This window comes from Leptonotus elevatus, chromosome 13, assembly GCF_054856555.1.
Source record: "Leptonotus elevatus isolate MCC_2025b chromosome 13, RoL_Lele_1.0, whole genome shotgun sequence".
NCBI classification, from domain to species: domain Eukaryota; kingdom Metazoa; phylum Chordata; class Actinopteri; order Syngnathiformes; family Syngnathidae; genus Leptonotus; species Leptonotus elevatus.
Window position 1 is genome coordinate 7614474 of NC_141251.1, and position 26645 is coordinate 7641118.

Sequence of the window (26645 nt, forward strand, 5' to 3'; positions counted from 1 at the left end):
TGGAGCCTCTACAAATAAAACGTTTGCGACCCATCTTACATTTTCTTGTCGCACTGTACTACCCCGAGTAAGCTAATAAAATGGATTACGCAATCAATGTTATCACATGGGACCCAAATAGATACAGCAGGTCCAGAACCATTCACAGGATGCACGCTTTCAGTTTGATTCAAATGGTTCCACAAATACAACTTTAATTTAATCAATTTGTCACTTTCCAAATACTAATATCCAACTACTGAATCCAACTGTATGTATACTGTATGGTAACAAAAAAAATACAATAAAAATCACTAGTTACATCAACAACTAACAAAGAAATAAAATAAACGATCTGAAACAGACCAAACATGAAACTATACAAAAAATATATACTCAATCATATCTTTGCTTATTTTTCTAAATACAATTAAATAATCAATATAGTGTACATCTTAAACTTATCCGACAGTCATTAATTGGGGTGGGACAAGGCTCGTTGAAAATACAATTGTAATGTATGGATCGAGCAGGTGCTAAAGCTCATGAATGATTTTTGGGATAGAAAAGGAGGGAGGTTGAGGTGAGCAAGATTCTCTCATCCAAATATGCCCCAAACAATTTTTCTCATAAGAGGGGAAGTTGTAAAAACTGCACTAGTATACTTTTATGGTGGACCAAAACTGCCAACATTTAAAATAAAGAAATAAATGACTAAAAAGTGAAAATAAAAATGTATATAATAATATAATAAAAAAATCCCCCAAATCAATATAAATAAATATAAATGGAAATAAGAACAACAACATCAATATATAATATATATTGTTTTTTATTTCCATTTATATTAATTTTTCATTATCATTTTCATTTTTCAATGATATTTTCTATATCCATTTTTATTTGCACTTTTATTTATTTATTTTGTCATTTTTTTTATTTAAATTTTGGCCATTTTTCCACTTTTGATGGGTGCAATGTCACTAAATACTAATTACAGATTCATATTTCCAAACGCATGCATTGACTGTATTTGGTTGGTATAACTTCTTGTAATACAAATATTGATACTGTAAATGCAAAAAGGATTGCTCAACAAAGACTAAAACAACATTGGCCTGCTTTACAAGGCAATTTGTCAATAATGACATAAGGAATGCTTTTCTCCACTAGCGTGTCAAAGAAACAAGAGGTGCACGTGTACAACTGACAAAAGACTGACATGTTGACTTGACATCGTTTTGATTGATCATCTGTAACGTACACACATGGAAGCAGGTGCACTTTTACTCAAATCCCTTCAAAAAAGTATTGCTCAATATTATTAGGAAATTTATAAGCAGAGCTTACCAACGCTAAATGGTACAGAATACTGCGAAGACACCTAAATGCACATGCTGCTTATTTTTGAATAGTAAAATAACACATTTTTTACTCTGTATGTGGGGACTTTGCAATATATATATATATATATATATACACAAAGCTTGAACATGTTCATACTGTATATACATTCAGTTTGTTTATATTTTACAATACTTACAATTATAGTTTGAATTATCGAGTATATCAACACTTCAATACAAAACAATCACCATTATCACATATGTGACCAGCCATGATGTGAAGCTGGTTTGCAAAGCAAACACTATAGAACCCACTCTTCCAAATACTGTATATTATAGCTGCATTAATAAAGATTTTTTTTTTTTTTTTTTTTAGAAGGCAGTGAGTCAAATAAAATGTGGAAGGAATCATCATTAGTCTCTCGCCCGTTCTTACGTCGTTGCTGTGTTTTATGCATCTCACTCTATCTATCTTGTGAGCTGTTCAACATCAATGTCACGCCAAACTCCCTCGATGTTTAAGCTGATCATCATCACGTATGCTAAAAAGTTATCCATCGGCGGGTAACGGTTCTATATATTTGTGTGACAGTGAAGGCCGTCCTATGCCATCACCTTTAACAACAAACAAAAGATGGCCTCTTAACATTTGTCATGTTGAAATCATTTTGCTTGCGACAGCGACTGGAGCCTCAAACATCGGCCGGCTCCGTGTCCGGTCTCAGTAAAAATGTCGACATGGCAACTCCAGGGTTCTGGTAAAGATATCTCTGAATGCCCTTCAGGTTTCTCCCAGCTGGCCCCATGGGATGTTCTCTGGTGGTCTTTCTTACTTCTTAGCCAGCTGGAAGGGGTGTTGACCCTAAAATATTTATGAAAACACTTTCAAGTCAAACAATAAGGTTTTTGGTGCATAGGAGGTTACAATGTACGTCCAATGTAAAATGAAGTCCAGAGTATTTGATGATTGGGTTAACGGGGATAAAGTTGATCGAAATTTTTTGTACATGTATTTGCATAAGCAAGATTAGTGTGCGACATACTGTGCAATACCTATCTATCTATCTGTATGTATATATATATATATAACTAAATAAATAACTAAAAGTAAAAATAAATACAAAAAAGTAAATGTCAAAATAAATACAAAAATAAATATATAAACAGAATTGAATATCAATCAATAAATGAAAATGCTACGCTCTCACATTTATTTATTTATTTCATGCTGTAGACGCTGTCAGGTCAAAATATTATTCAAATGAGGGGGCGGTCCTAAGCGTGTCTTGGGTTGGGCTCCGCTGTTGCAAACTGTCTAGAGTTTATTGATATTTAATTCTATTTTTATATATATATTTTATATTTGTTATTTTTATTTCAGCATTTTTTTTCAATTTTATTTATTATTTTTTTCCATTTATATTTATTTTTTGTATAAAATGTCTGAATTTTATTTTTTATATCCGTTTTTATTTTCACTTTTATTCATTTATTTAGTCCTTTGTTTATTTTAAATTTTGGCTTATGTTTGCCAACTAACCTAATGTACCAGCGTACATTTGTTTGTGTTAATCTCATGATTTTTGACTCTGGATTCCACTTTGCAACAAGACGTGCATGTTATTTGAAAACAGTTCAAAAACTCACCTCATTCGGTGCATGCAGTGCGGCACACAGCTACTAATATAAATCAAAAGTGGATTAACAACTGCAAACAAGCTCCAGGTTAGTCATCAAAGCCTTTAACTATGTAAACATGATTTGTATGCACTATATTCGTTAATAATATAATATATTCGATCTCGGGTTCGTCATTATTGACAGGCTAATAATGCTCAGTGATGAATATTTTGCCAGAAAAATACTTTCAGAAGTGATCAATATGTTTAAAAAAAAAAAAGGTAATAAATCAAGCCTGGCAAGATGATGAAAAAAAAAAAAAAAAGCACGCTTACTGGTAAATTCATAAATGTTCCAAGTTTTAAACATTTTATTTATGGAAGCATGATTGTCATTTTAGAGCATACACAACATTTTGAACACATCCAAGGAATACAGAAAAAAAAAATGGAAGCAAGCTTGTGACTCAGGCACGAGTTAATGCGAGGTTGAGACACAATGAATATTCAATTGCTGGCAAGGATCCAAGAAGTCTCATAGCAACGTCATAATCGCTCGGCAGACCAAACACAAAACCTTGTCAGAAAGAACTACAATATAATCAAGGTATAAACCAATCAGTGCATCATCATCCCCCCCACCCCACCCCCCCTCCTCCTAACAGCAGGTCACTTGTAAAGTTAATTGGGTGAACTCAATAAGCCAATACATGTGATGATGCTTGTTGACAAAATTGGTCATGAAGCAAAATCATTGCCTGGGCTAAATTACGGCTTTCATATGATTAAAGCAATGTGGCGCTTGTAGCTTTTAAGGGCGAGCGTTAACATTTAGGCTATGATTGAAAAAAAAAAAAAAGACAAAAAGACACAGTTGAGTTAATACAGAGACATACACTTATGAAGCATGAAGTGCCGTATAAAACAGTATTGGTATAAACAACAACATAAAATGTACGGAAGTCAGAAACGTTGTTATGAGGCCAAAATGACTGATATGTCACTATGCAAGTGACACGTTCAGGACATGTGCAGGACAGTGCATTTGGTTTTGTTGAAAATGTATCTACACACAACACATTTGCAAAATAAAAGTATTACGGTACATATAAATGTCAAAAATATCAAGCTAATTGTAGTGCAATATATCAATATTTTTATATATTGTAAATTTTTAAAAGATGATATTAATTAAAATGACAGTGTGTAGAATTTAATGCCATCGAGTGGTGAACTAATAGAATGCAACGACTTCAGTTCGTAACGCTTGTATTTTGAAGCACGTGCGACCACATTTCGCAAGCCTATCACCAATTGCTACGTTTGCAAAGTTCTCTCCCTTTTCGGTATCGGTAGCAGAAAGATGGCGGCGAAACATGTCAGCCTGTAAGGCGCGATGCGACCCATGTCATATAATTAGCGATTGCTAGACTTATGATTATACAAAAAAAAATTGTAGGTGGATGTGATAGAACATATTTTAATTGATTGTTTTTTTTTATGAACATTGAAAAATCTAAAAGTACTACACACTGTCCCTTTAGCGTGTTTTAAACTACAGAATAAAGATGTATCTTGATTTTAGTATATTAGTACATCCAACCCAAATTCACTCTTCGACTTGCCTAAGGTACAATTGCACTCAGGACAGAAATTCATCTTTCATCTTTCAATAAGAGTGCAGAGTTTACACTCCTTTGTAACACTGTGTGGACATTTTAAAAATGCAAACAAAAAAGAAAAAAAAGTCTAATATTTAAGAGAAGAGTTCATCTAAGACTTTCCAAATGCCCACAAGAATCTTTCCAGCCGCACAACTCAGTGTAGCATGGTCTAATAAAACACGCTACAATAAGTTAAAAACATTATCCACATCACAGTATGTACAAATATCATGCATATGTAACTACTAATAATTAATTCTTCCTTTTTCAAATATATATAAAAACTAAATGCATAGATATAAAATCATTACATTGCCATGTGTTAAAAAAAAAAAAAAACTGTACAAAACACCTGCCATTTGTTTTTTTTAAAGACCATTTTTAATAATAATAGGTTATAATAGGATAGGGAAAAAGTAAAAAAATAAATATTCTATGTACAATTACACAAGCCATTCCAAAGTTATCACTGCAGGGAGAAATCAAAGGGCAAAATGTTAGTTCAAACAAATGTCACTGGGGAAGTTCAAAACAAAAAAAAGTTAGTGTCAAACATTTACTTACTTTGTTCCAACAGCCTGGTACAGGTAGGCCGTCATCTCCCTGGAAACAGAAAACACGAAATTAGCGCCTCACGAAATTGAGCTACATGCAAATGTCACGCAATCAATCCAGCACGTAAACATTTTGCAACGGAATAGCAGTTAACACTTGTAAAATCAGTTTGAACTTTTGAGTGGAGGAGGGCTGAATTGGCAAAAATAAATAAATAAATAATTCACGCGCACCTACACATGCTTGCAACCCCCTCGGTAACTGTAAAGTCATTGTTTGTCATACCATCCGCAGTCGGGGTTGTATGAAATAAAATGCACACGAATCCAGATCAAGTCTAAGTTAAAAAAATAAAATAAAAAAAATAAATAAAAATAAATAGTTTTCTTGAGCTTAATTAACAAAATAATGCCATTTTATTTGTCGTTGTTTGATTAGTGTACTTCTATCACATGCATTTGCGAGCTAACAGCAAATCAGAACCGGCGCTGTTGTACATACTGCAATTACAGTCAGATCTAAAAAGCACAATGACAAAAAGACTTACTGCTAGCATTATGAATGTGCAAAGTTCTGGATATGCGTGCACTTTATTTCATGAAACAATGACTGTGAATCGTATGATAAACAATGACGTGAGCCAATGTGGATATAATTGACATTGAATAAAATGTTCCATTCTAAAGACAATTTATTAGAAAATGTTTTTAAATTCTGGGCTGGTCTCTTCGGGGTAAGGGGTACGTCACTTCACAGGGGTGGCATGGTTCAGTGGTAGAGTGGTCGTCTCCCAAACCAGAGGTTGTGGGTTCTATCCCACGCCATTGTGACCACGTCGAAGTATGCTTGAGCAAGATATCGAACCCCCAGTTGGCTCCTGATGCTGCGTCATCAGTCGTCGAACGTAAAGCGCTTTGACGGCCTCGTAAGGTGGAAAAGCGCTACCATGCGTACTACTTGATATGCAAAATATGTTTTACAACAGCAATTTAATAATAACATTATCTTTGGGCCACATAATCAATCATTGCCGCCGCCGCCGCCGTCCTTTTGCTACATGCACGTCAATTACAGACCGCGCGCTTCCTCCATTCACTTCATACCGCCGACGCAACAACGGCACACGACACGCTCAAGAAGAAACGAGATTAGCATCTCTTTGATTTGATGAAAAGTTTGTGCAAATGAGGGACCCAAAAAAAAAAAAAAGGCATGAAGTCTGAACGACGAGTGCAGCTCAAGAGCAGTGGCTTCAATTGCCATTCACCCACAAAATACATACATTTTTACAAACTTAGTGGCGACGGCTGTGAAAACATTGATTTGCAGAGGTTCTGCAATGTTAAGTTTGCGAGCCGAGCAGTAAAATTCAATTCGAGCTGGCTTCGGCCGTCAAAACAATTCAATGCATAAAAACGCATCAAATAAAAAGGAAACCATCTGCTTGAATTTCTCCAAGCGTTCCATCTAGTTTGAACTGATCTTCGCGCAACCTGTGGTAATGTTGCCTAGCAGAATTGGTGCTCCATGCAAGACATGAAAGAGAAAACACAGATTAATTATGGTTATAAAAAGGTCAGAGTGAGCTTATACAGCCAAGTTTATGAATGCTTGGGTTAACTTCTAGAATGAAAGCTAGCTATTTCAAGTGTTAGTCACAATTAGCGAGTTATGAAGTTGTGTTAAAGATAAAAAAAAAGCTCACTAGTGGAGAGTGCTTCCTTCAAATGAAGATGGTCAGTGGAATAAAAAATACTTACAACTAATGATTACATAAGTGACAGTGATGAATATTTCCCATGCAAAACGTAATCAAGCTTAAGCTTTTTTTAGTTTATGATGCTGTTTGAAATTCTGATGTGAATAGTTGGTAAATACATGCTGGGGAGGAAAGAGAGAGCACCATACCACAGGACAAGGGGCATCCAGCCCATCCAGGCCTGGCAAGCCCGGTTCACCTTTCTCTCCTTTAAAGCCTCGGAAACCCTGTTTGTGAAATCATCCATTTAAAAACCAGCTTCGTAGCCTAAGGCACAGTCGCTAAGCGTTTTGTCCTCCGCCGTTTTGGCGGCGCGAGGGTTCACCCGTCTGTCCGTTGGGCAACTGGACGCAGGTTTACCTCAACATGCAGGCAACCCCCGGACTGACAGGAACAAAATGCATTGATATGAGAGCATCAATGTTGAGAACAGGATAACTTGATTTGGGATTATGTTAATGTGACAATTGTTAACTCATTTGCTCCCAAAAAATGTATAAACACTTTCTATTTTAAATATTGCCATGGTCCCATTTTATGTTTGCCTCTGACCTGAAGAAGTCGCTTAAAGCAATGGTAGTTATTACAAAAAACGGTCAGCAGGTGGTATCAGAGTATAAGAGATCATCTAGGGCTGTGTTGCAACAAGCTCTTTTTGCCAGTGTTTTCAACAGGTTTGTGAATAATGATGAAATGCTAATTGCTGCAAAACGGAAACAGATACAAATATACTTTTTTTTTCCTGATGTAAGAAGAGACTCTATCCTTTCTTTTGGTAGGTTCCATATTTTTATAGTAATAGAACACAATATTCTGTGGGCCTTGCAAAATCTGTCAAAATCCTATAAAACAGCCGGGAGTGAAGGGGGTTGCTTCAGAGAAAATGTCTGGGAGTGAATGAGTTAAGCACATAACGTTTTGTTTTGGATCGTAGTCATATGCAGTTATGGCAGTGTGCGTGCAATCAATTGGATTGAGATTTGAAGACCAAAGATGCGTTGAGTTTTAAAACTCATAAAACAATGATACGCATATCAATGATTTGTTCCCGTCAGTCTTGTACCTAGAGAGAGAAAAGAGGCCTGAGGTTGATTAGAATCATTGAATACCAGAGCCAAAAAGAAGAGTTTGTCAGCAGCGACCCCTTATTTTTGGCTCTTAGTCGTACACAGGTTACTGACATACCAACGGACATGGGGCATCTAATCCAGGTGCTCCTTGGTCTCCCTTATCCCCTTTGGCCCCCCTGTTGCCTTTCTTGCCCCTCTCTCCCTGCGAACAACAGTGTATTAAACAAATTACAAACTTTAGTCCTCCTTTGTGTAACTTTTGGATTCTGCTTCATGAACCCATGTGTTATTTATTTAACATGAGAAATACCTTAGTTTTAATTTTTTTTTAAAAACTAAAGGTTTTTAAAAACTAAAGGTTTTAGTGTGTTGTTTGCTATTTTAAGAAAATAACAGAAATGATTAACTTAGTGTAGATGTAGTGGGGGAGTTAGGGATGGGATGTCAAAGCCAGCGCTTTGGTGAGCAAATGCCAGTTATGCATTTTTGATTTACCTGCTATATGTTGTACATTTATATTTTTATGGACAGCAGTCAGGGAAAATTAATCGAATCTCTTTTAATTCGTAGTGTGTTCAGCTGTGCGTATGTAGTGCTTTTACCAGCTAAATAAAAACGAACTTAGGCAGTCAGTGTGAGGGACTGACGCAACACGAACCAAGCTCTGCCTTGTCAAGAGCAGCTGCAGAAAATTAAGGACCAAGAGATCATTAATTCGTGTCCGCGCGCCAGGAGGCGACGCCGCACGGACAGATCATCTCTCTCGCTCTCTCTCTCTCTCTCTGCCTGTGTGCCGCGCGCCGTGGAGATTAGGGAGGGGCCGGCTTTCCTTCAGCACGGATATAAACTCTTTTACCGCCAAAAACGTTAAATGACGTATAGTAAAATCCAAATGAATGCCGCCAAAAACGTTAATTGACGTTACTATGTTTTTTTTCTCCTCAATGGGCACTGTAACGTCTGTGAAGCGCTGCCTTGTCATTGGGGTTGTAAAAACCCAAAACACCCACTAATAATGGCCAGCAGATGGCAGCATTGTATCTCTTTTCAATGGTCTCTTGGAAATATGGTCAATATGGGCTTTACAATGAAATAACATGAATATTATGATCAAAGCCTTTGTCACATTAAAACTAATTCACAGAGCGGCACTAAATAAAAAATATTAGTGTCAAAGTCACTATGGCGCAGAAAATTTATCTTTTCACAAAAAGCTTATTTTCTCCTTATCTTTTCAATTTTCGTTCAATGTCACTCAAAATGCCTATTTTCAAATGGCGATTACTAAAGAACGGAATAAGGTAGAAACATTTCATTTGGTATGCACCTTGTTTACGTGGACGTGATAACACACAATATTCTGTTTGCCTTGAAAAGATGAGTTAAAATGCTCGAAATCGACTGGCACTGTCTGGGTTGTTTTTTGGATAACGTGTGGCAGTAAAAGAGTTAAGGAAATCTAACCGTGTTCTATTCGTATCCGGGAAAAATCAATTATCCGTACCGGATACTCGTGTTGTACGAATATCCGGCTCACCCCTATTACATAATCTCTCTAAAACATTGGAATAGGTATCTTAATAGTGGAAAAAACATTTTTAATTAAATGATATTAGTCTCTTTTCGCAAAAAAAAAAAAAAGGCATTTGAACAAGAGAGTGCAGACTTTATATCCTTTGTAAATGCTTGTATAAACAGAACACCTGCTCACCAAGGTCAAGGGTTTTGAGGTTTGCACAGTTGGTGGAAGAGTATTGTTCTACATCCTGTTTTTCCATTTGATTATTTTGTAGATCTAGGTCATTTACACACAAATCCATCCATCCATTTTCTTAACCGCTTGTCCTATTAACTGTAATTTTGACTTAACTACGGCGTTAGTACACATTAATGGTAGACTAGGGCTGATTTATGTTGTTTCCGTAGCATAGGAACTCTGTTGAAATTCAAGAACTGTATGTGAACTACAATCACATTAATGTCGGTACAAAAACTGAGAAATCAATTGAGAATGAAATTGGAGTTGAAGTTGTAAATAGCTCAACTTGAGGTCAGAGCTTTGTGTGGGCCAGGATAGTACGGCACTTCCACATTAAACCCATTCAATCCTAAAACTGTTCCCATTAACATGAAAGCATGCATTTGTCCAAAATGCATTAGTGTGTTGAAACATTAACTTTCATCGATTTAAACGGTCTGGTCTATCTCCAGATTAATAGAGTAGGAAATGTCTCATTGTAGCACCGCAATGGACACAACATGAAATGGATCACAGGCAACCGCTTTAAGATTCTGTTTGAAGCTGAGCAGTTCACTATGTTACAGAAAAATGTCAAAATGTCATAAACATTGAACTTTAGAAGCATGCAATGATGGGAGCGCATTGCTTGCCATTTAGGGGTGAAGGGACAACAGTCAGGGATTGATTGATTGACGAGCACTTGCATGGTAAATGTACTGTTAAGAAGGAATAGGCAAAAAGGAAGTGTAAGAGGAGGAGAGTATTAACCCAGGACTTGAATTAGAATGCAGGAGCAGGAGGAGCAGGAGGAGCAGGAGGCCAAGGTTTGTGAGAGGGAGAGAGGGCAACCCTTGCAACAAAAAGAGCCATGGGGGCAAGGTGGAGGGGAGGAAAAAGGGATAGGAAGACCTGTGGATACAAAGGAAGATAGTAAAAAATACCTCCACTATCCCATAGCTTTATCTTCAACACTTTCAACTTGATAGTCACTTTTTTGCTAAATTTGGAATTGTGTCCTTTCTTTCTTACAATGTGTTTGTCATTCACCATGTGGAATCAATAATGCTCGTTTGAGTGGTATCATTCCACGGAAGTCAGTTGAGTGTGTTGAAAAAGACTATGGAATGTGAAGACTTGATTGATGGGAGTGGAAATATTAAACAAGGAACATGTTAATAGGAAGGAACAGGAACATTATTTTAGAGGCAGGGTATCATCGTCAGCTTACACATGGTGGACAAAATGATGAAAAAAAACCAGAAGCTTCATTCTCATTGTAGATTCAAATTACAGTTCAATAAAACATGTCTGCCTCACTTTTCAAAGTCAGTAAATTACAGTCGATTTTCTTTTAGCTAATCTAGTTGTCTAAAACTCGGGCCTTAAAATCATTTAGAACAGCATCAATGATGAAAATAAAAAGAAGTCAGCATCCAACATTGTTCAGTGCTTTAATGCGGACTCTCTCAATTTCAGCAAGCCCACCGTGTCTCGCATTTTGAAAAGGAATGAGGAATTTCAAATTTAAGTCAGCTCACCGGACTTAAAAATAAACAAAATTGCATCAATAAATCTTCATCAAGAAATAAAGTGTTTGCCCCCTTCCTGATTCTTATTTTTTCATTTATTACACTTAAATGTTCAGCTCATCAAAGCAAATTTAACATCTCACAAAGAACAAATCCATCAATTTTCCAAACCGCTAATTATGAAATGTAAAAACTGGTGTAATTTCTTCAGCTTCATGAAAATCTGCACCTGGAATCCGGAAAAAATAGAAAACTTGCGGAAACCTTCCGCATCTCTGCATCCGCATCCGCATCGCACTGCAGCCGGTGTGAATTGACACGCAGACTCAAATGCTTTCTGTTCCGTGCGCCGTCCATACAGATGCCGTTCCGCATCCGTTCCGCATTCAGTGTGAATTGAGCGTTGGAGTAATTTTGGTTGGCCGACCACACCTGTTTAAGTTTACCACTATTTCCAGTTATCTCCATTTATGGATAATGGCTTCCACCATAATTCACAGGAGTGCCAAAGCCTTGCAAATGACTTTGCAACTTTTTTCCAGACTGATGGATTTCAGTCATTTTGTTTCTAATTCGTACTTGAATTTCTTTCGGATTGCGGCATAATGTGTTTCATTTTTAGATCTTGTGGCCTACTTCACTTGTCTGTACTATTTTAGTTGTTTTCCCCTTTTAATTTATTTAACAAATCTGATGATAATAAGACCAGCTTTCTAAAAATTGGGTTTAGTCAGTTAGCTCACGATTCAACAAGGAGGGGAATTTACCTTTCAACGTATGGCCTAACAGTTTTTTCCCCTAGAATAAGAAAAATCTGGTGAAAGAAGTTGAATTTTCTTTGTCTTTGTGAGATATTAAAACTGGGTTGATGAGCCAAGTGTGAAAAATATTCCCCCCAAAAAAGAAGAAAAACGAAACCTGAAATCAAGAAGAGGGTGAATACTTTTCTCCCTGCACTGTGTCCATCAACAAGACAGAAAGTCTATCAAAAATGGAATAGAAAACTAATTTATTCTGATCACCACAACAGGATAGGCACTCTCCAGAATCATTATATGTCAGCCTTTGATGTATTTGATATGATTAAATACATCTTCTGTTCATCTTGTGTCGACATACATTATTCATAATCACACAGAATCAAAGCAAATTATGTGACTAATCAGTTTTTTCTTTCACCTATAATACAAAATAGGGTGTCTATATTTTGGATAATCAGCTCTTGAATTCACATCCGCTTGCGAGCCTTTGAAGCAATCCCAACTCAGCTCAGTGGCAGCAAAATTAATAGTATATGCAAATTTAATTGGGAGCATAAAATGCAGTTATAGCGTGAAATATTAAATCCCATCATACCCAGTTTCAAGGAAATTTGAAAAATATATAATCTATGACGACCATATTTAACTCATTCACTGCCATTGACGGCTAGACGTCAAAAATTCATTTGAACTATTTCCATTAGTTTCACATTTTATCCCACTTTTTTAACAAGAGTATGAAAACCTAGAAAATAAATTATTGTATATTTAGAACAGATATAACATTTGTGATTAATCGTGAGTTAACTGGTGAAGTCATGTGATTGATTACAATTAAAAATTGTAATCGCCTGATGCCCATAATTAAAAAAAAAGAAAAGAAAAGATTAAAAATTAGGGACAGACATTTTTAATTGTAATTAATCGCATGACTTCAATAGTCACTCACGATTAATCACAAATTGTATATCTGTTCTAAATGTAAAATAAAAAAATTCTAGGTTTTCATACTCTTGTGGAAAGTGGGAAAAATAAGTGAACTTAATTCGAAATTGTTCAAATGAATTTTTGACGTCTATAGCCGTCAATGGCAGTGAATGAGTTAATAGTAAACTGAAGTGCCTTAAATCTCTAATGCTCTATAATATGCCACTAAAATATAGTTGTTGACAAAAAAATATATTTTTACTAAACTACCACAAGTAGCCACCGGCTGTGATGAAACATTACTTCCAAAGGCGCAGTTTTCTGTGGAATGACACTATTTTTGTTCTATGTGAGTATACTTCTAAGAAATGGCTCCAATAGCTTCATAATCTGAAATACACGTATTTCTTACCCGATTTCCTTTGAGTCCTTGTGGTCCTACAAAGCCCTGAAAAGAGAAACAAGCAAAAACATATAATTAAACAGATGCAGAATTTTTTTTTTTGTACAAGTACATTTTCTTTTTGGCATAAAAAAGCAATCACAATTTCGGTGTGTCTGAGAAAAATTGGCAATGCAAGACAACTTTATTTATATAGCACATTCAGAACAGCTGATGGCATTCACAAAGCAGAGAGAATATTAGCTTAACATTACATTAGCTTATTCAAATGACTAAAAAGACCCTCATGTCAGTTGAGTTGGCATGTGGCAGTGTTCAGAATTAACCAATCACATTCAAACCAATGTTAAATGGGAGTCCGCACACACCTGCCACAATTTAAAGGTAACCCCAAATAAATTCTAGCTGTTCTAGTAGTACTTTCCTGCCATTGTTTTTACTTTCTAGCAGAAGCCGTTAGCCGCTGACTGCTATTTGAACTGTTCACACAATTCCTTCCACCTTGTCTCGACTTGGTTTCAACAAAAGAAAAATAGCCCCAAAGCATGATGCAACCACCACCCATGCTTCACTGCAAGTATGGTGGCCTTTTTGTGATGAGCAGTGTCGGGTTTTCTCCAAACATACCAATATGCGTTTGGGAGATTTTATGCATTGATAGCATATTAACAAACATACTTGATTTGATTGGCATTTGAGTAATGGAACACTTTTTTAGATGGCGACTTTGAGGTTATAGCTGTCAGCTATAATCAGCAACACTATAAGTAATAAACATATTGATCGCGTGCAGTGAATAAATTCTACAGTACTATGAATTTTGCCTTTAGAATTGAACAGACACTTGCTTTCATGTATTTTGTACACGTTTCATCATTTCAAAGTTAAGTCTACATTTCGACATTTTGTTCTTCGCATACAGTCCATCGTGGAGAAGGTTCGCAGCAGTTATTTTAGATGAGCTAAAGTGTGTTTTCTGCAGTTAAAATTTACTTACAGGAATGCCCTGCGGGCCAGTTGGTCCTGATAGTCCTGTGTCTCCATTCTCACCCTGCAATGACATAATATTATCTAGTCTGCTCTTCTCTTGAATGGAAATCTCAAGTCATAGTGGAAACTCACTCTCTCCCCCTTTGGTCCTGCTGGCCCTGCTACTCCTGCTGGTCCTATCAGACCCTTCAAAACAGAAACAGACAGTAAGTATAGGGCACCCGATATCAACACTCAAATACAAATCTCCGGCCAGCACATCAACAAGCTTTCATTAAATATAATCTACCAATTGTATTTAAATAGATAAATAGATAAGAGTAATATTCCTTCATAATAGATATGTAATTATTACACCAAGCTCGTTGAACTACTGCCCAGACAGTTAAAAAGTAAGGAAAAAGATTCACATGTCAACAGCTGCAGTTGTATCTGAAGAGCAGTCAGAATTCAAGAGGAAAAACCTTGAAACATTCCGTATGCAGTTGTATTGTATGGAAGGTGTACAAATAAATAAATAAAAATACATTCTCAACATGCAGCATGGGCATCGGCACATGCTCATCTTCTCAGAAATGCCATCTTTGCAATTATGCTGCCTTAAAATCATTGGGCAAAAGACTGTTGAGTCAGGATTGCAGGTTTTCGATTTTCGATTCAGAACGATATTTGATTCAAAATGATTTGTTTGATCTACTCCAGTCTGACTCGCTAATGCTAATTAGCGCGCTAGTCGTGTCACTTTTATCACCGAAAAAAAAACGGCTATTCATACAAAACGCTTCAGGAATCTATACAGAGAAGCATCTTAACATAACTCACCGCGATATGCTCTTCCTACACTGCAAAAAAACAACTTTTATTGGAATAACTTGATCATGACTTTTTCCTTCTACTCTCTAATGTGGCTACAACTTAAGTGTATCAGAACGTGCAGAACCACACTGCCCCTAAGTGGCCAAATCGGGTACAACATGAACAGCGCTCCCAATAAAGGCACACATTTATAATTTTGGGACATTTAAAATCGATTCTGAATCGTACTAAATGAGAATCATGATTCTTATGGAGAATTAATTTTTTTCCCCTGTAGTTTATATGATTAAAATATTCATTTTAAAGCAACACCGGGCTGGGCAACATTTCAAATACCAAAAGACACTACCAGTTCTACCAGCAGATCCTCTAAAAGGCAAACCTCCTGAGGATATACACTTAACATCACTACTTTCTTTCTTTATCTATGTTTGTTTGTTTAATTATTTATTTATAGTTGCCATCGTGTTGCAGCAGAAATGTAAATAACACCAGTGCAGTCCTCGCAACCCAACACTGAACAGTCCTTTCCTCACTAAAGTTTCTGCAGCTTAAGCTGAGACGATACAAGCACAAGAAGCAGAAAAGCAAGCAGACAAGACAAGCAGACATGGCAGACATCAAGCTTGCTAGCAAGGGGTGGAGGAGGAAGACAAGGTGGAGGAAGGAGAGAATGGGGCCGGAACGTGACTTTTGCACCACTCACCACTGGACCGGGTCTGCCGTCTAACCCATGAGCCCCCTGGATAGCGTTGTATACAGTTAGAGAGCACAGGTGGTGGGGAATATGGAGGGAGGGAAGAAGGTGGGGTGGGGAATCAGATTGGGAAGGTGGTGGGGGTGAGTGAAGCTGTGACTCAAGTGACTTCAACAACACATTCAGATGGTGACAAAAAAAAAAAGTGTAATGGAAGTTTGGAAATAAGCGTGGTGATAGTGCTTATAAGTGAGTGACTATATCACAATTTTTTTTGGACCAGTTCACAATTAAACTGAATTCTAGTGCAATGTTTTTTCGTTTCTCAGTGTACACATGACCCAAATCATTCTCGTAATTACTTCTACATAATCCACATATGTGGAAACATTGGAGTCACAAATTAAATGGTGTTGAGTAATTTAGGCAAATTAAACTCTGTAAATAAAATAATTTTTTTTTTTTATTATCGAAATCATGCTGTTGAAAGTTTTTGGAAATACTGTAAGAGATTTAATTTCCAAGAACAATAAATCGTAGAAAGCCCAAAGTACCATTTGATTATAGCATACCAATGCAAAACAGACCAAAAAGGAATTAAATCACATTGTAAATGATGGCTAATAACAACGCAGGACTAACACATTCTCATTTTAGTACTATCGAGTAGTAACCTTGACCTTTTCATGCAACATTATATTAACTCATTCACTCCCAGCCATTTTCGCAAAACCAATCCCCTTCACTCCCGGCGGTTTTGCTAGATTTGGACTGATTTTGCAAGGCCCACAGAATATTGTGTTCTATTGCTATAAAAACATGGAGCCTGCCAAGAGTAAGATTAGAGACTCTTCTTTCATCAGGAAAAAAAGGTATATTTATATCTGTTTCCGTTTTGCAGAAATTAGCATTAGAATATAGCAAAATTTCATCATTATTAACAAATTTATTTAGAAATGTGAGTAATGATCTTTTTTCAACATGGCCGCTGGTTGATCTCTTTTACTCTGCTGCCACCTGCTGGCCGTTTGTGTAATAACTACCATTGCTTCAACCGTTCTTTGCAGTTGAGAGGCTGTAATTCTGTGTGCTCTAGCATAAAAACACACACATTAAAAACGTATAAATACGTCTTTGGGACACAATCATTTAAAATAGAACGTATTTATAAATTTTTGGGAGCAAATGAGTTAATTGAATCTAAACTGTATAATATTCATAAATGTAGTGATTATTCATGGTTAAAAGTTAGGTTATTAAAGTAATTTATTGACCAATCTACTCAAAAAAGTGTCAAAACTCTGTGAGTACTTACAGGCAGTCCAAGATGGCCTCTGTCTCCCTTGTCACCTTTCTGACCCGTTGTTCCCTTTTCTCCCCTTAGGCCTATGCCTGGCTCTCCCTGCGAGACATGTACAACAATCACATTTTTATTTAATTTGATCAATAACGATAAAGACACTTTTAAAAACAATTTAAAATAAAGTAATAAGTGACTTGCTGCGGCAACCCCTGACAGCGAAAAGTTGCTTTATCTTCTTAAAAAATGTTGCTAATAAAAAAAAAAGTGTTGGTCTACATATGTTCTGTTATTGATCTTTCACAAAAGCCCCGCCCCCTCAGTGGACGCTTTTGGGTCCGACATCCTTATGGACACTTAGAATATAAATGAATATAAATGCTCACCAGAGCATGTTGGTGAGGGTTTTTGGCGCAATATCTTCCAAATCGAGGCAAAAGGGTCTACAATATGTAGTGGAAGGATATATTCATAATATTAAAATATGCAGAAAAGCAGACTTCAACTAAACCCATACAGGTCTCGATTCCTTGCGTCTGATTTACACAATCTACGGGCACACATCATTTCACTATTTTGCTTGGAGGTCCACAGCTTGTTGGAACTTTGTTTGGTATGGTTTTATTGAAGCTGATAAAGGTTTTGTGATTAAATTTAAGGATTTCAATGAAGCACATACGAGCTTGATGGACCTTAGTCGTTTGGGCGTGGTCTGGTTTGCAAAAGGTCAATTGACTTGCGACCAGACAAGAGTTTACTCCGACTCTCGCTGAGATGTTTAGGATAGATATTTAGCTAGCTGAAGTCGGCCATTTTCTACACCACTCAGCGCTTCAAGGCCGGGCACTGAGTGCTAGAGAAAATGGCTGCACTATTTTATGCAATATATTTTTATGATAACATATTTCATTGAAAATAATAGTTACTCCACCTTTGGCCCGGAAGGTCCTTGCGATCCCTGAAGAAGAAAAAAAAAATCATATAAAATATCATTGTGAAATTATTGGAGTATGATAATGGACATATTCAAGTGCATGAGCAATAGTGGAGTTTGTTACTGTTGGTATATGACATCTTTTTTTTTTCATTATTATAGTTTGGTTTATTGGAATATTTGTCTTACTGGTGGGCCAACTGGTCCTGATGGCCCTGGGGGACCATACAGCTTAGAAAGAAAGAAAGAAAGAAAGAAAGTTAATTGTTATGATGAATTAAATATAAAATATTATGGAGATATAAAACTTACCATCTCTGACCTTCCTCCTTCCCCAGACTCGCCTTTTGTGCCCTGAGAAAACAAGAACTTCAAATTAGAGTTTAACAAGTGTAAATTATTCGGTGACAAACCAGCTTGTTCCCCACTGCTGGCATTTAACAAGGTCATAAATCTATAGTGTCGTTTGTAGATGAGAGAAGTCACGCAGCTGAATATAATCTATCCATCCATCCATCCATCCATCCATCCAAAAACCCACAAAGTGTTTCAGTACAAAAATCAATGACATGTCAGACCAATAATAATTTTGAGTTGTTCAATGTGTATAAGATATACATTTGCTCACTTCATCTGTACTGATTGAAAGAAAAGGATGTTTAAGTTAATTGAGTTGATGGAAGTAAAAGGTAACTCAACACTAAATCAACTTTTTTTGTGTGTGCTGATAAACTGTTTATACTGGTGTCTACATGTCCTGGTTATTATTTTAGTACATGTTTGTTGAAAGCTTGAATTTGGGGCAAAAAAAACGTGTGTTTGGTGCCATCTTAAGGTTAAACACTGAGATAAACAGATAAACCCACCGGCTTATTCTCATACACGCCTCCTTAAACTCTTTCTTAGCGAGTAGCTGCTGTCAATCACAGATCACACCCAACCCTCTTCCCATTCACAACCCAACGATCATCCAGGCAACACACACTTTAAGCGCCGATTTCAAATCTTAGTCAGCGGTGGAACAAGAGTCTGACTTCCTGTTGAGTTACCCTTTAAACAAATTGTTCAAACGTTTTTGTTGTTGTTTTAGCTGGGCAGCGTTATGATTTTCATGGACGCAATGCCACCCACAAACAAAGTTATGCATTGAAAGCTATATAACAATCTCTCTATTGAGGTGGTTAAAAAAAAGCCCAAGTAGAGAATAATTCAATTTCATGCCATCATAAAGATGCCTAAAAAATGTAAGATAGCCCGTGGTTTATTCCAAGCTAGTGAGCCTCTAATTTGATAATGAATGGGTAACTTGAAAAATGAAAGTCTCCTCTGACGACAGATGTGAGTCCAAGACTTTGGTCACGTAACCAATCGGTCGTTGTGTGACTGGGTTTGGTTTGTGCTTAATACTGTCGCTCACTGAGGACCCAGCTGGACCCATGTCTCCCTTGGGTCCTGGGAAAACCCATTACACCACCCTCTCTCTCCTCTGGGACCTTTTGGACCGACTGGGCCCAGAGGACCCGGCTCTCCAGGTTTCCCTCTGGGCCCCTGAAGTTGAGATCAGGCAATTCATTGTTTGATCTCTTTTACATCAAATCTCAATCAGAAATGTAACGGACTTCAAATACAATAAACATGCATGCCATATACATTCAACACATCTATTGTTAAAAAAAGAAACCGGTACTTGTGGTCTTTTCCTGGTATTTTATCTTGCTGAACTTCTTTCTCTTTTAATCAACGTTAGTTGATCACTTAACTCTTTACTTGCTATTAGCACTTCAGGTTTACTATATATATATATATATATATATATATATATATATATATATATATATATATATATATATATATATATATATATATATATATATATATATATAAATCTTGTAACTTGTGTGTACATAATATACTTCCTAGTCAGCAGCAGCACATTTTGTTTAAACATTTTTTTTTTTTTTTAAATAAAGACTTTGAGTCACTCTTTCTATGCTCTGTCTGCTTTGGGGGTACTACAACCAGTCACATCTCATTACAGAAATATTAATATCAATGTCTTACCTTCTCTCCGTCAAGACCAGGGGAACCTGGGAGGCCAACTTCCCCCTAATGATACAAAGATGACAACTATATAAAATATATCAAATAGCTGAGGCATGATGACTGAAGGTGCAGATCACCAGCCAATCACAGGACTAACACATGTTGCAACCATATTTTACAACGCTCATATTAAAATTTGAATGTAAAGCAACACACACTAATATGCAGTAAAATGTTGACAAATCCTCTATGGCAAAAATATATTTGGAAAATTTCAGACATGAATTTAATTGTGGTGATATGCAAAGGTGAAAATCCCCCAAACTCACAGTCTAAATACCAATACTTTAAAAACACTTTAAAAGGACTGTAAGAAGAATGGAATACCCATAAAGATGATATGAATGCATATGGAGAAGATGACTCCAAAGTTTTGATGGGACACTGATGTGAACCCATGCTACTTAAAAACATGTCTTACTTTTGTCCCACTGAACCCAGGAGGCCCTGGAGGTCCAGGTAATCCAGGCGGGCCCTAGAAGTTGGACAGAAGAAGCCGTTTACACATCTGATATGGGACTGTTCATGCATTTGAATTGATTGATGATTTATTAACCATCCACCACATCCCCTCGGAAAAAAATAAAATACAAATAATAATCTTACCATTAGATGTATGTTGCGGATATCCTGCAAGGGAGATATTACAATTAATTTACCCCCCCATTTTTTTTAAATTTACAAATGATATGTAATAAGAGTACCATACATTTTCATTATTGTGGATTTCAGCTTTTCCTGGTTCACCAGTTGGACCTGGAGGGCCCTATAACATGAGAGAAAGATACGCATATTCCATATTTGGCATAATGATCATTAATAGATAACAGCAAAATGCTGGAAGTCTCCGGAAGTCATGACTCACTCTTGGTCCAGCTGGGCCTTCAGGGCCTGCCTCTCCCTAGGAGGTAAATAGAGTTACAACACTTTGCTCAGAAGATCTTTTCGAGCCCGTTCACAAAGTTTTATGATCATACCTGGTTTCCTTCATCGCCCTTGCCACCCTGTAAGAGATGCATCATTTTTTATGAATTTCCATGACCAATTACTCAGTAAGATTGATTATATACCGGAAGTGACATTCTCGAATGTTCAGACCTTAGGTCCTGTTAAGCCTGACACTCCTGGTGAGCCGGGTTCTCCTTTAATTCCAAGTGCAGAAATAATAGCCTCTCCCTTGTCTCCCTGTGCAAAATAAAAGTCAGGATGAACATCACTTTAATCAACATATTGTATTCTTTCATTGTGATATTAAGATTGGCTGGATGTAAAAAAAAAGCATGGTATGGAATGTCCCAGTGATTGTGTTGATCTGTTCTAGCGTTAAATTCTGAGAGGATTCTGATCATGAACTATATGTAAATAGTTGGTTTAGGTGCAAATAGATAAGAGACATTTGTCAACAATGCTACTATTGTTGGTATGCATAGTCTCGCAGCTGTTGTTTTTTCTGTTTAGTTTTAAAGACTAATGACATCAGACGGGAGCATGAGCATGTCAAAGCCAAAAGGTAAGCAGAGCTGTAGTGTTAGCACAGTGTAGCCTTAGCTAACGGTGTTACTGTCATTAGCACATTATATGTATGTACAGTATGTAACTATATCATATTGTTCAGTTTGTTGTATTTATGCACTGTGTTCGACCGTGAACTGTTATAAATTGTGTAGGCTTTAATAGTTCTCCCTTAAAATGTGAAATTTTAGACAGCAATAGACACTATGAATATGATGAATATGACACAAACATGCAATTAGAGCACACAAGTGGCTGCAACACAATCATATAATTACTTATTCCATGCCAAGCCTACCCTGTAGCCCCTCTTGCCAGGGATGCCAGGGCTGCCACTCTGGCCCTTCGCAGTGAAAGACAAATAGCTATGACCTACACAGCTGATAATAAGTGCATAATTCTGACTTAAATCAGCTCAATAGCCACATTACCTTTAACCCAGGGGTGCCTGGGAAGCCAGGTGCTCCCTTTACAGCAGAGATGCCATAAAGGTCAAGCATTACAAAGACAAAAAAGGAAGGAAGGAAAAAGAAGGTCGTTCAAATGGCAGAAAGGTCATACAACACAAAGATCAAAATCGAGAAAGTCATATTGAGAATAAAGAATGCACTTTAACTCATTTGCTCCCAAAAAAAACATATAAATACGTTCTATTTTGTTTTAAGTGTCCCCAAAATGTACATGTTTTTTAAAATGTTTTTGTATGCATACAGAAGGCTTTTATGCAGCCTCTGACCTGAAGACAACGCTTGAAGCAATGGTAGTTATTACAAAAACGGCCAGCAGGTGGCAGCAGAGTATAAGAGATCAACCAGGGCCATGTTGCAAAAAGCTATTTTCCCCAGTGTTTTAAACAAATTTGTGAATAATGATGAAACTTAGCTATATTCTAATGCTAATTGCTGCCACATGGAAACAAACAGAAATATACTTGTTCTTTCCTGATGAAAGAAGAGACTCTAATCTTTTTCTTTTGGTAGGTTCCATGTTTTTATAGCAATAGAACACAATATTTGGTGGGCCTTGCAAAATCTGTCAAAATCCAGTAAAACAGCTGGGAGCGAAGGGGGTTGCTTCAGTGAAAATGTCTGGGAGTAAATGAGTTAATAACTGTTAATAGGAAAACCATGCAGACCTCTGAGGCAAATGTATCTGTGACTATGAAGAGAATTGACCAACAATGATTCACATTCACTTTTACTATTTTAGGGGGGGGGGGGGGGCTCCGGTTCCAGGAGGGCATGGGTGATGGCGTCAAGCAGCTCAACAGCACTGCACACTTTGGGTAACCATCCGGACTTCTGTGGCCATTGACCATGTAGGAAGTCTCGCTTAACCATGCCAATTAATTGGAAAAGCTCGTGAACCCTTTCGTGAGAAAGTGGCTCCCAAATGTGGACTCTACAACAATGGAGCTCTGTCACTGCCAACTTCCAGCCCGGTTGAAGAGCTCAAGTATGCCAAGGTCAGGCTGGACATGTGCCTCACTGACTCCTGGGACTCTGTAGCGAGAGGTGCCACTGTGGTCTATTCCTACTTAGTGTATTTCTAAAATCAGACAACATCCGCATATGAAACAGCTGGGATTATATCATCATCCACTCAGACTTGTCGATCTGGTACGGACCATCACCCCCAATTACAGCATTTTTTTCCCTTGAAGCGAATAAAAGCCTTCTTGTCTACTGTAGTGACTCAGGCTACTTTTCCATCGTCCTGATTTCAGTGCTATTTTAATGTGGAATAGATTACGTGTGAAAGGGAAAGTGGATTCTCCGTAAAAGCATTCTCTCAAAATGGACGACCGCATGGGATTGTGGGATATGTTACTATTTTTAGCACAAAGGCGGAACCCCTCTATTAAAAGACTGCAGTTATTATATGATGCGATTAACTAGGACTTAAAACGTTTGATCATATTACCACTATATTGTCCAACTTGCACTGGCTCCTCCTGGTTCACCTGAGATGTCATTTTAAGGTTTTGTTACGTATAAAATGTTACATGGCTTAGTGCCTTCTTTTCTTGTAGATTTAATAATATCTTATGTTCCATCCCAAGCGCTACGCTCACAATACGCTGCTCTTTTGGAGACTATGAGTGCTAAAAAGAAGTCAGTAGTTTCTCGAGTGTCAAGAATAAGGTCTACGTACCTTTGGGCCTTCGGGACCCGTTTGACCAACATCCCCTCGATCACCCTGTGGAGAAACGCACATATAGTATATGAACTACTCATTTGTCTTTATCATATCAAAAAGAAATGTATGTAGAGAGCGATTTAAAAAGGAAAAGAAAATGAATAAGCTCACCTTCTGTCCTGGTAAACCTGACTCACCCTAGAAGCAGAATTCATTTGAAGCGTTTCATTTTTCACAGTAATAAAAGATATACGGACAAGTGGCTGTGTACTTCCAGAGTGACTTATATCTTATATAATAATCAACAAATGAGAGCAAATGATCAGAACTAAACCTTTTTAATGCACTCTAAATGTGTTTTTTAATTTTACTTTTATATATATATATTTTTTTACCTTCAGTCCTGGTAAGAGCTGTAAAATAAATGCAAACGTTTCATTGTTAATGTCACATGAACATACTTTCACTTGGGAAAGAAGAACTTGTGGAAAATGGGAGATTGCATCATACTACTCACTCTTGGGTCTTTTCCAGGTTTTCCTGGTTCACCTGGCTTACCCTGAAGACAAATTCATATTTGATATACATCAGGATAGCACCATAGAAGCATATGCACATGATATTGAAAACAAACTGATTTTTTTTTTCTTTTATTGTCCTCTGTATCATGATTTGGGGCAATTATTTTGAAAATCATCTGATGTATCTGTATATTTGTTTGCATTGTCAGATGAAGAAAAACTTGCATACTTGTTCAAGTATAAGCCGTTTTATTTGGTGCTCGGCTGTATCCCAAGAAAATACTCTTAGTTTGGTGTTCATTTTTGTGTGTTATAAGCCCATGTGGGCTGGGAAACATTTTTGGTGCATGGTACCAAATAATTGATACACTAAATTAAACTATATCAGTGTAGCAGATGAATTGAGGAACAGTGGAGTCAAATGCGTGTGAACGTGTGCTCTCCTTTCCTAAGTTTGAAAGGAAACACCTTTTTGACACGATGACATATAATCCAACAACGGTGAAGGAAAGGTGGCATAAGGTTAGGAGATTTTACTTTCCGAAGAGACCCCAAGGTTGGATTCAAAATGACGCTAGTAGCGTCAGCATCCAAAGGCAACGCGACAGAGTCTTTATATAGCCAACGTAAGATTTCTGGTAAATAAAAAAAAATAAAAAAAAAAGATTTCTGGTAAATAAAACAGACGTTGGAATTCGCTGAAAATCGCTATGTTCATGACTGAGTTTTTTTTCCTTTTTACTGTTAATGTCTCAGTAAATATAAATGCCCCCCCCCCATTTTTTAAAAGGGTTTTAAAGTTTTTTACATTTTATTCCATTAAATAACAGACAAATATTTGTGAAATTACGATACATATTTTAACCAATATATGTATTTCTAATGATTTTTTTTTTGTAAAAGAACAGAAATATTGTGTAGAGTGATTTCATGTTATTTTACATTTTACATGTAAAATCATAGTTTATTTTTGTAAATTAAATTATATTTTTAAAATACAGGAAAAAAACTGTAAAATAAAAAGTAAAATTCTGTTATATTAAAAAAATATTTAAAAAATTTGTTTTTACATTGTATTCAATGCTAGCATAGCATGCAACTAGCTGGTGCCTTTAAAAAACTAGGAGGCATATAGACCCCTCAAATTGAAGATGGAAGTCTGCAATTAAAACGTATCTTGTCGTTCATTCAGGGTAATCAAATCTGACACAAAACTGCAAACACAAATAACCCTAATCCCAATGCAAGACAATTTAATATTTAGATTTTTCATTATCTTAGGTTTGTATTTTGTACTTACCGGTGAGCCACTGGCTCCGTTGAACCCTGGGTTCCCTGGAAGACCAGGGGGCCCTGGTGGTCCCTGCGCTCCTGGCTCGCCCTGCTGAGAGACCTTGAGTTACAACCTGTCATGGTAGTAGGGGTCTTGTCACATTGGCCATGCCAGCACAACAACCTCACACTTCAACACAAATCCTGCACCAAGGGGTGGCACATTGGAAGGTTAGCTGGGGTGCATAGCAAGCAGTTAAAAAGACAGACTGAAGGTCGATTCTTGACCCTTTTAAAATATTCAAATTTTGGTGCTCATTGTCTTTTGGTAAGCCTTTACTACTCTGACTTGGCAGGCAACTGTGCGTTCTAAGCCCGTTTCAGTTCCATTTTATGTGGACCAACTTCAAGTCTAGTAGTCGTGTCGTGTACGGTGGAACAATTGCAAGCACTTCTAAATTGTCAAAAAAGTTAGTTGGCCGCAACAGCGGTCTCACGGTTACAATTGAGATACAGCTCCAATTTGAATCCCTGAGACTTTTTCAGTCTGTGCATGTGCAAATTAGAGGAACAATTTATGTTATGTAGGGTGTTGTTCTCGAGGGTGAAACTTATTTTGACCCTTCCAGGTAAAAAAATCTAACAAAAAAAACTACTGTACATTTTTTGAATAGCAGCACATTTGAGCAAATTGCATAGGAAGGCTGCTGGATTTGTAACCAGAGAAAGCTATTAATCAGTGAGTAGCAAAGTCTTTCGACTTGATAAGGTAAGAACTACGTTGACCCCCCCCCCCAAATATATTTTTGTAATTTTAGTAAACTACTTTTTATTTATTTACTTTGCCTATAAATGTCTTACATTCTTTTGACTTGAAATGTTGTATTTACCTTTAAATTGTGCCTTTAAATGTTGTTTTATAACCATATGAAGCACATTGAGTTGAAATGTTGTCTTGTGCTGTGCATGCAAAATATGCAATTCTCAGTTTTCTTTGTCTTTTCTTTC

General features: G+C 36.9%; 1 protein-coding gene across 1 annotated transcript in view; it reads right to left on the reverse strand.

Moving 5' to 3' along the window:
* Positions 1-4432: 4432 nt before the first annotated feature.
* col13a1 (collagen, type XIII, alpha 1) overlaps positions 4433-26645 on the reverse strand; it is a 39841-nt gene continuing 17628 nt past the window's right edge. The window contains exons 11-35 of the mRNA XM_086092923.1: positions 25666-25749; positions 24362-24403; positions 24240-24257; positions 24016-24042; positions 23860-23904; positions 22137-22172; positions 22004-22048; positions 21292-21378; positions 21171-21197; positions 21059-21094; positions 20903-20959; positions 20800-20823; positions 20615-20668; positions 20152-20196; positions 18403-18444; positions 18280-18321; positions 18088-18114; positions 17172-17258; positions 15866-15901; positions 14476-14529; positions 14351-14404; positions 13363-13398; positions 8108-8194; positions 5173-5211; positions 4433-5077 (exon numbers count right to left, since the gene is read on the reverse strand). Of these exons, the coding sequence (XP_085949049.1) occupies positions 5075-5077; positions 5173-5211; positions 8108-8194; positions 13363-13398; positions 14351-14404; positions 14476-14529; positions 15866-15901; positions 17172-17258; positions 18088-18114; positions 18280-18321; positions 18403-18444; positions 20152-20196; positions 20615-20668; positions 20800-20823; positions 20903-20959; positions 21059-21094; positions 21171-21197; positions 21292-21378; positions 22004-22048; positions 22137-22172; positions 23860-23904; positions 24016-24042; positions 24240-24257; positions 24362-24403; positions 25666-25749 (1134 nt within the window). The 3' untranslated portion in view covers positions 4433-5074. The remainder of the gene's footprint in view (positions 5078-5172; positions 5212-8107; positions 8195-13362; positions 13399-14350; positions 14405-14475; positions 14530-15865; positions 15902-17171; positions 17259-18087; positions 18115-18279; positions 18322-18402; positions 18445-20151; positions 20197-20614; positions 20669-20799; positions 20824-20902; positions 20960-21058; positions 21095-21170; positions 21198-21291; positions 21379-22003; positions 22049-22136; positions 22173-23859; positions 23905-24015; positions 24043-24239; positions 24258-24361; positions 24404-25665; positions 25750-26645) is intronic.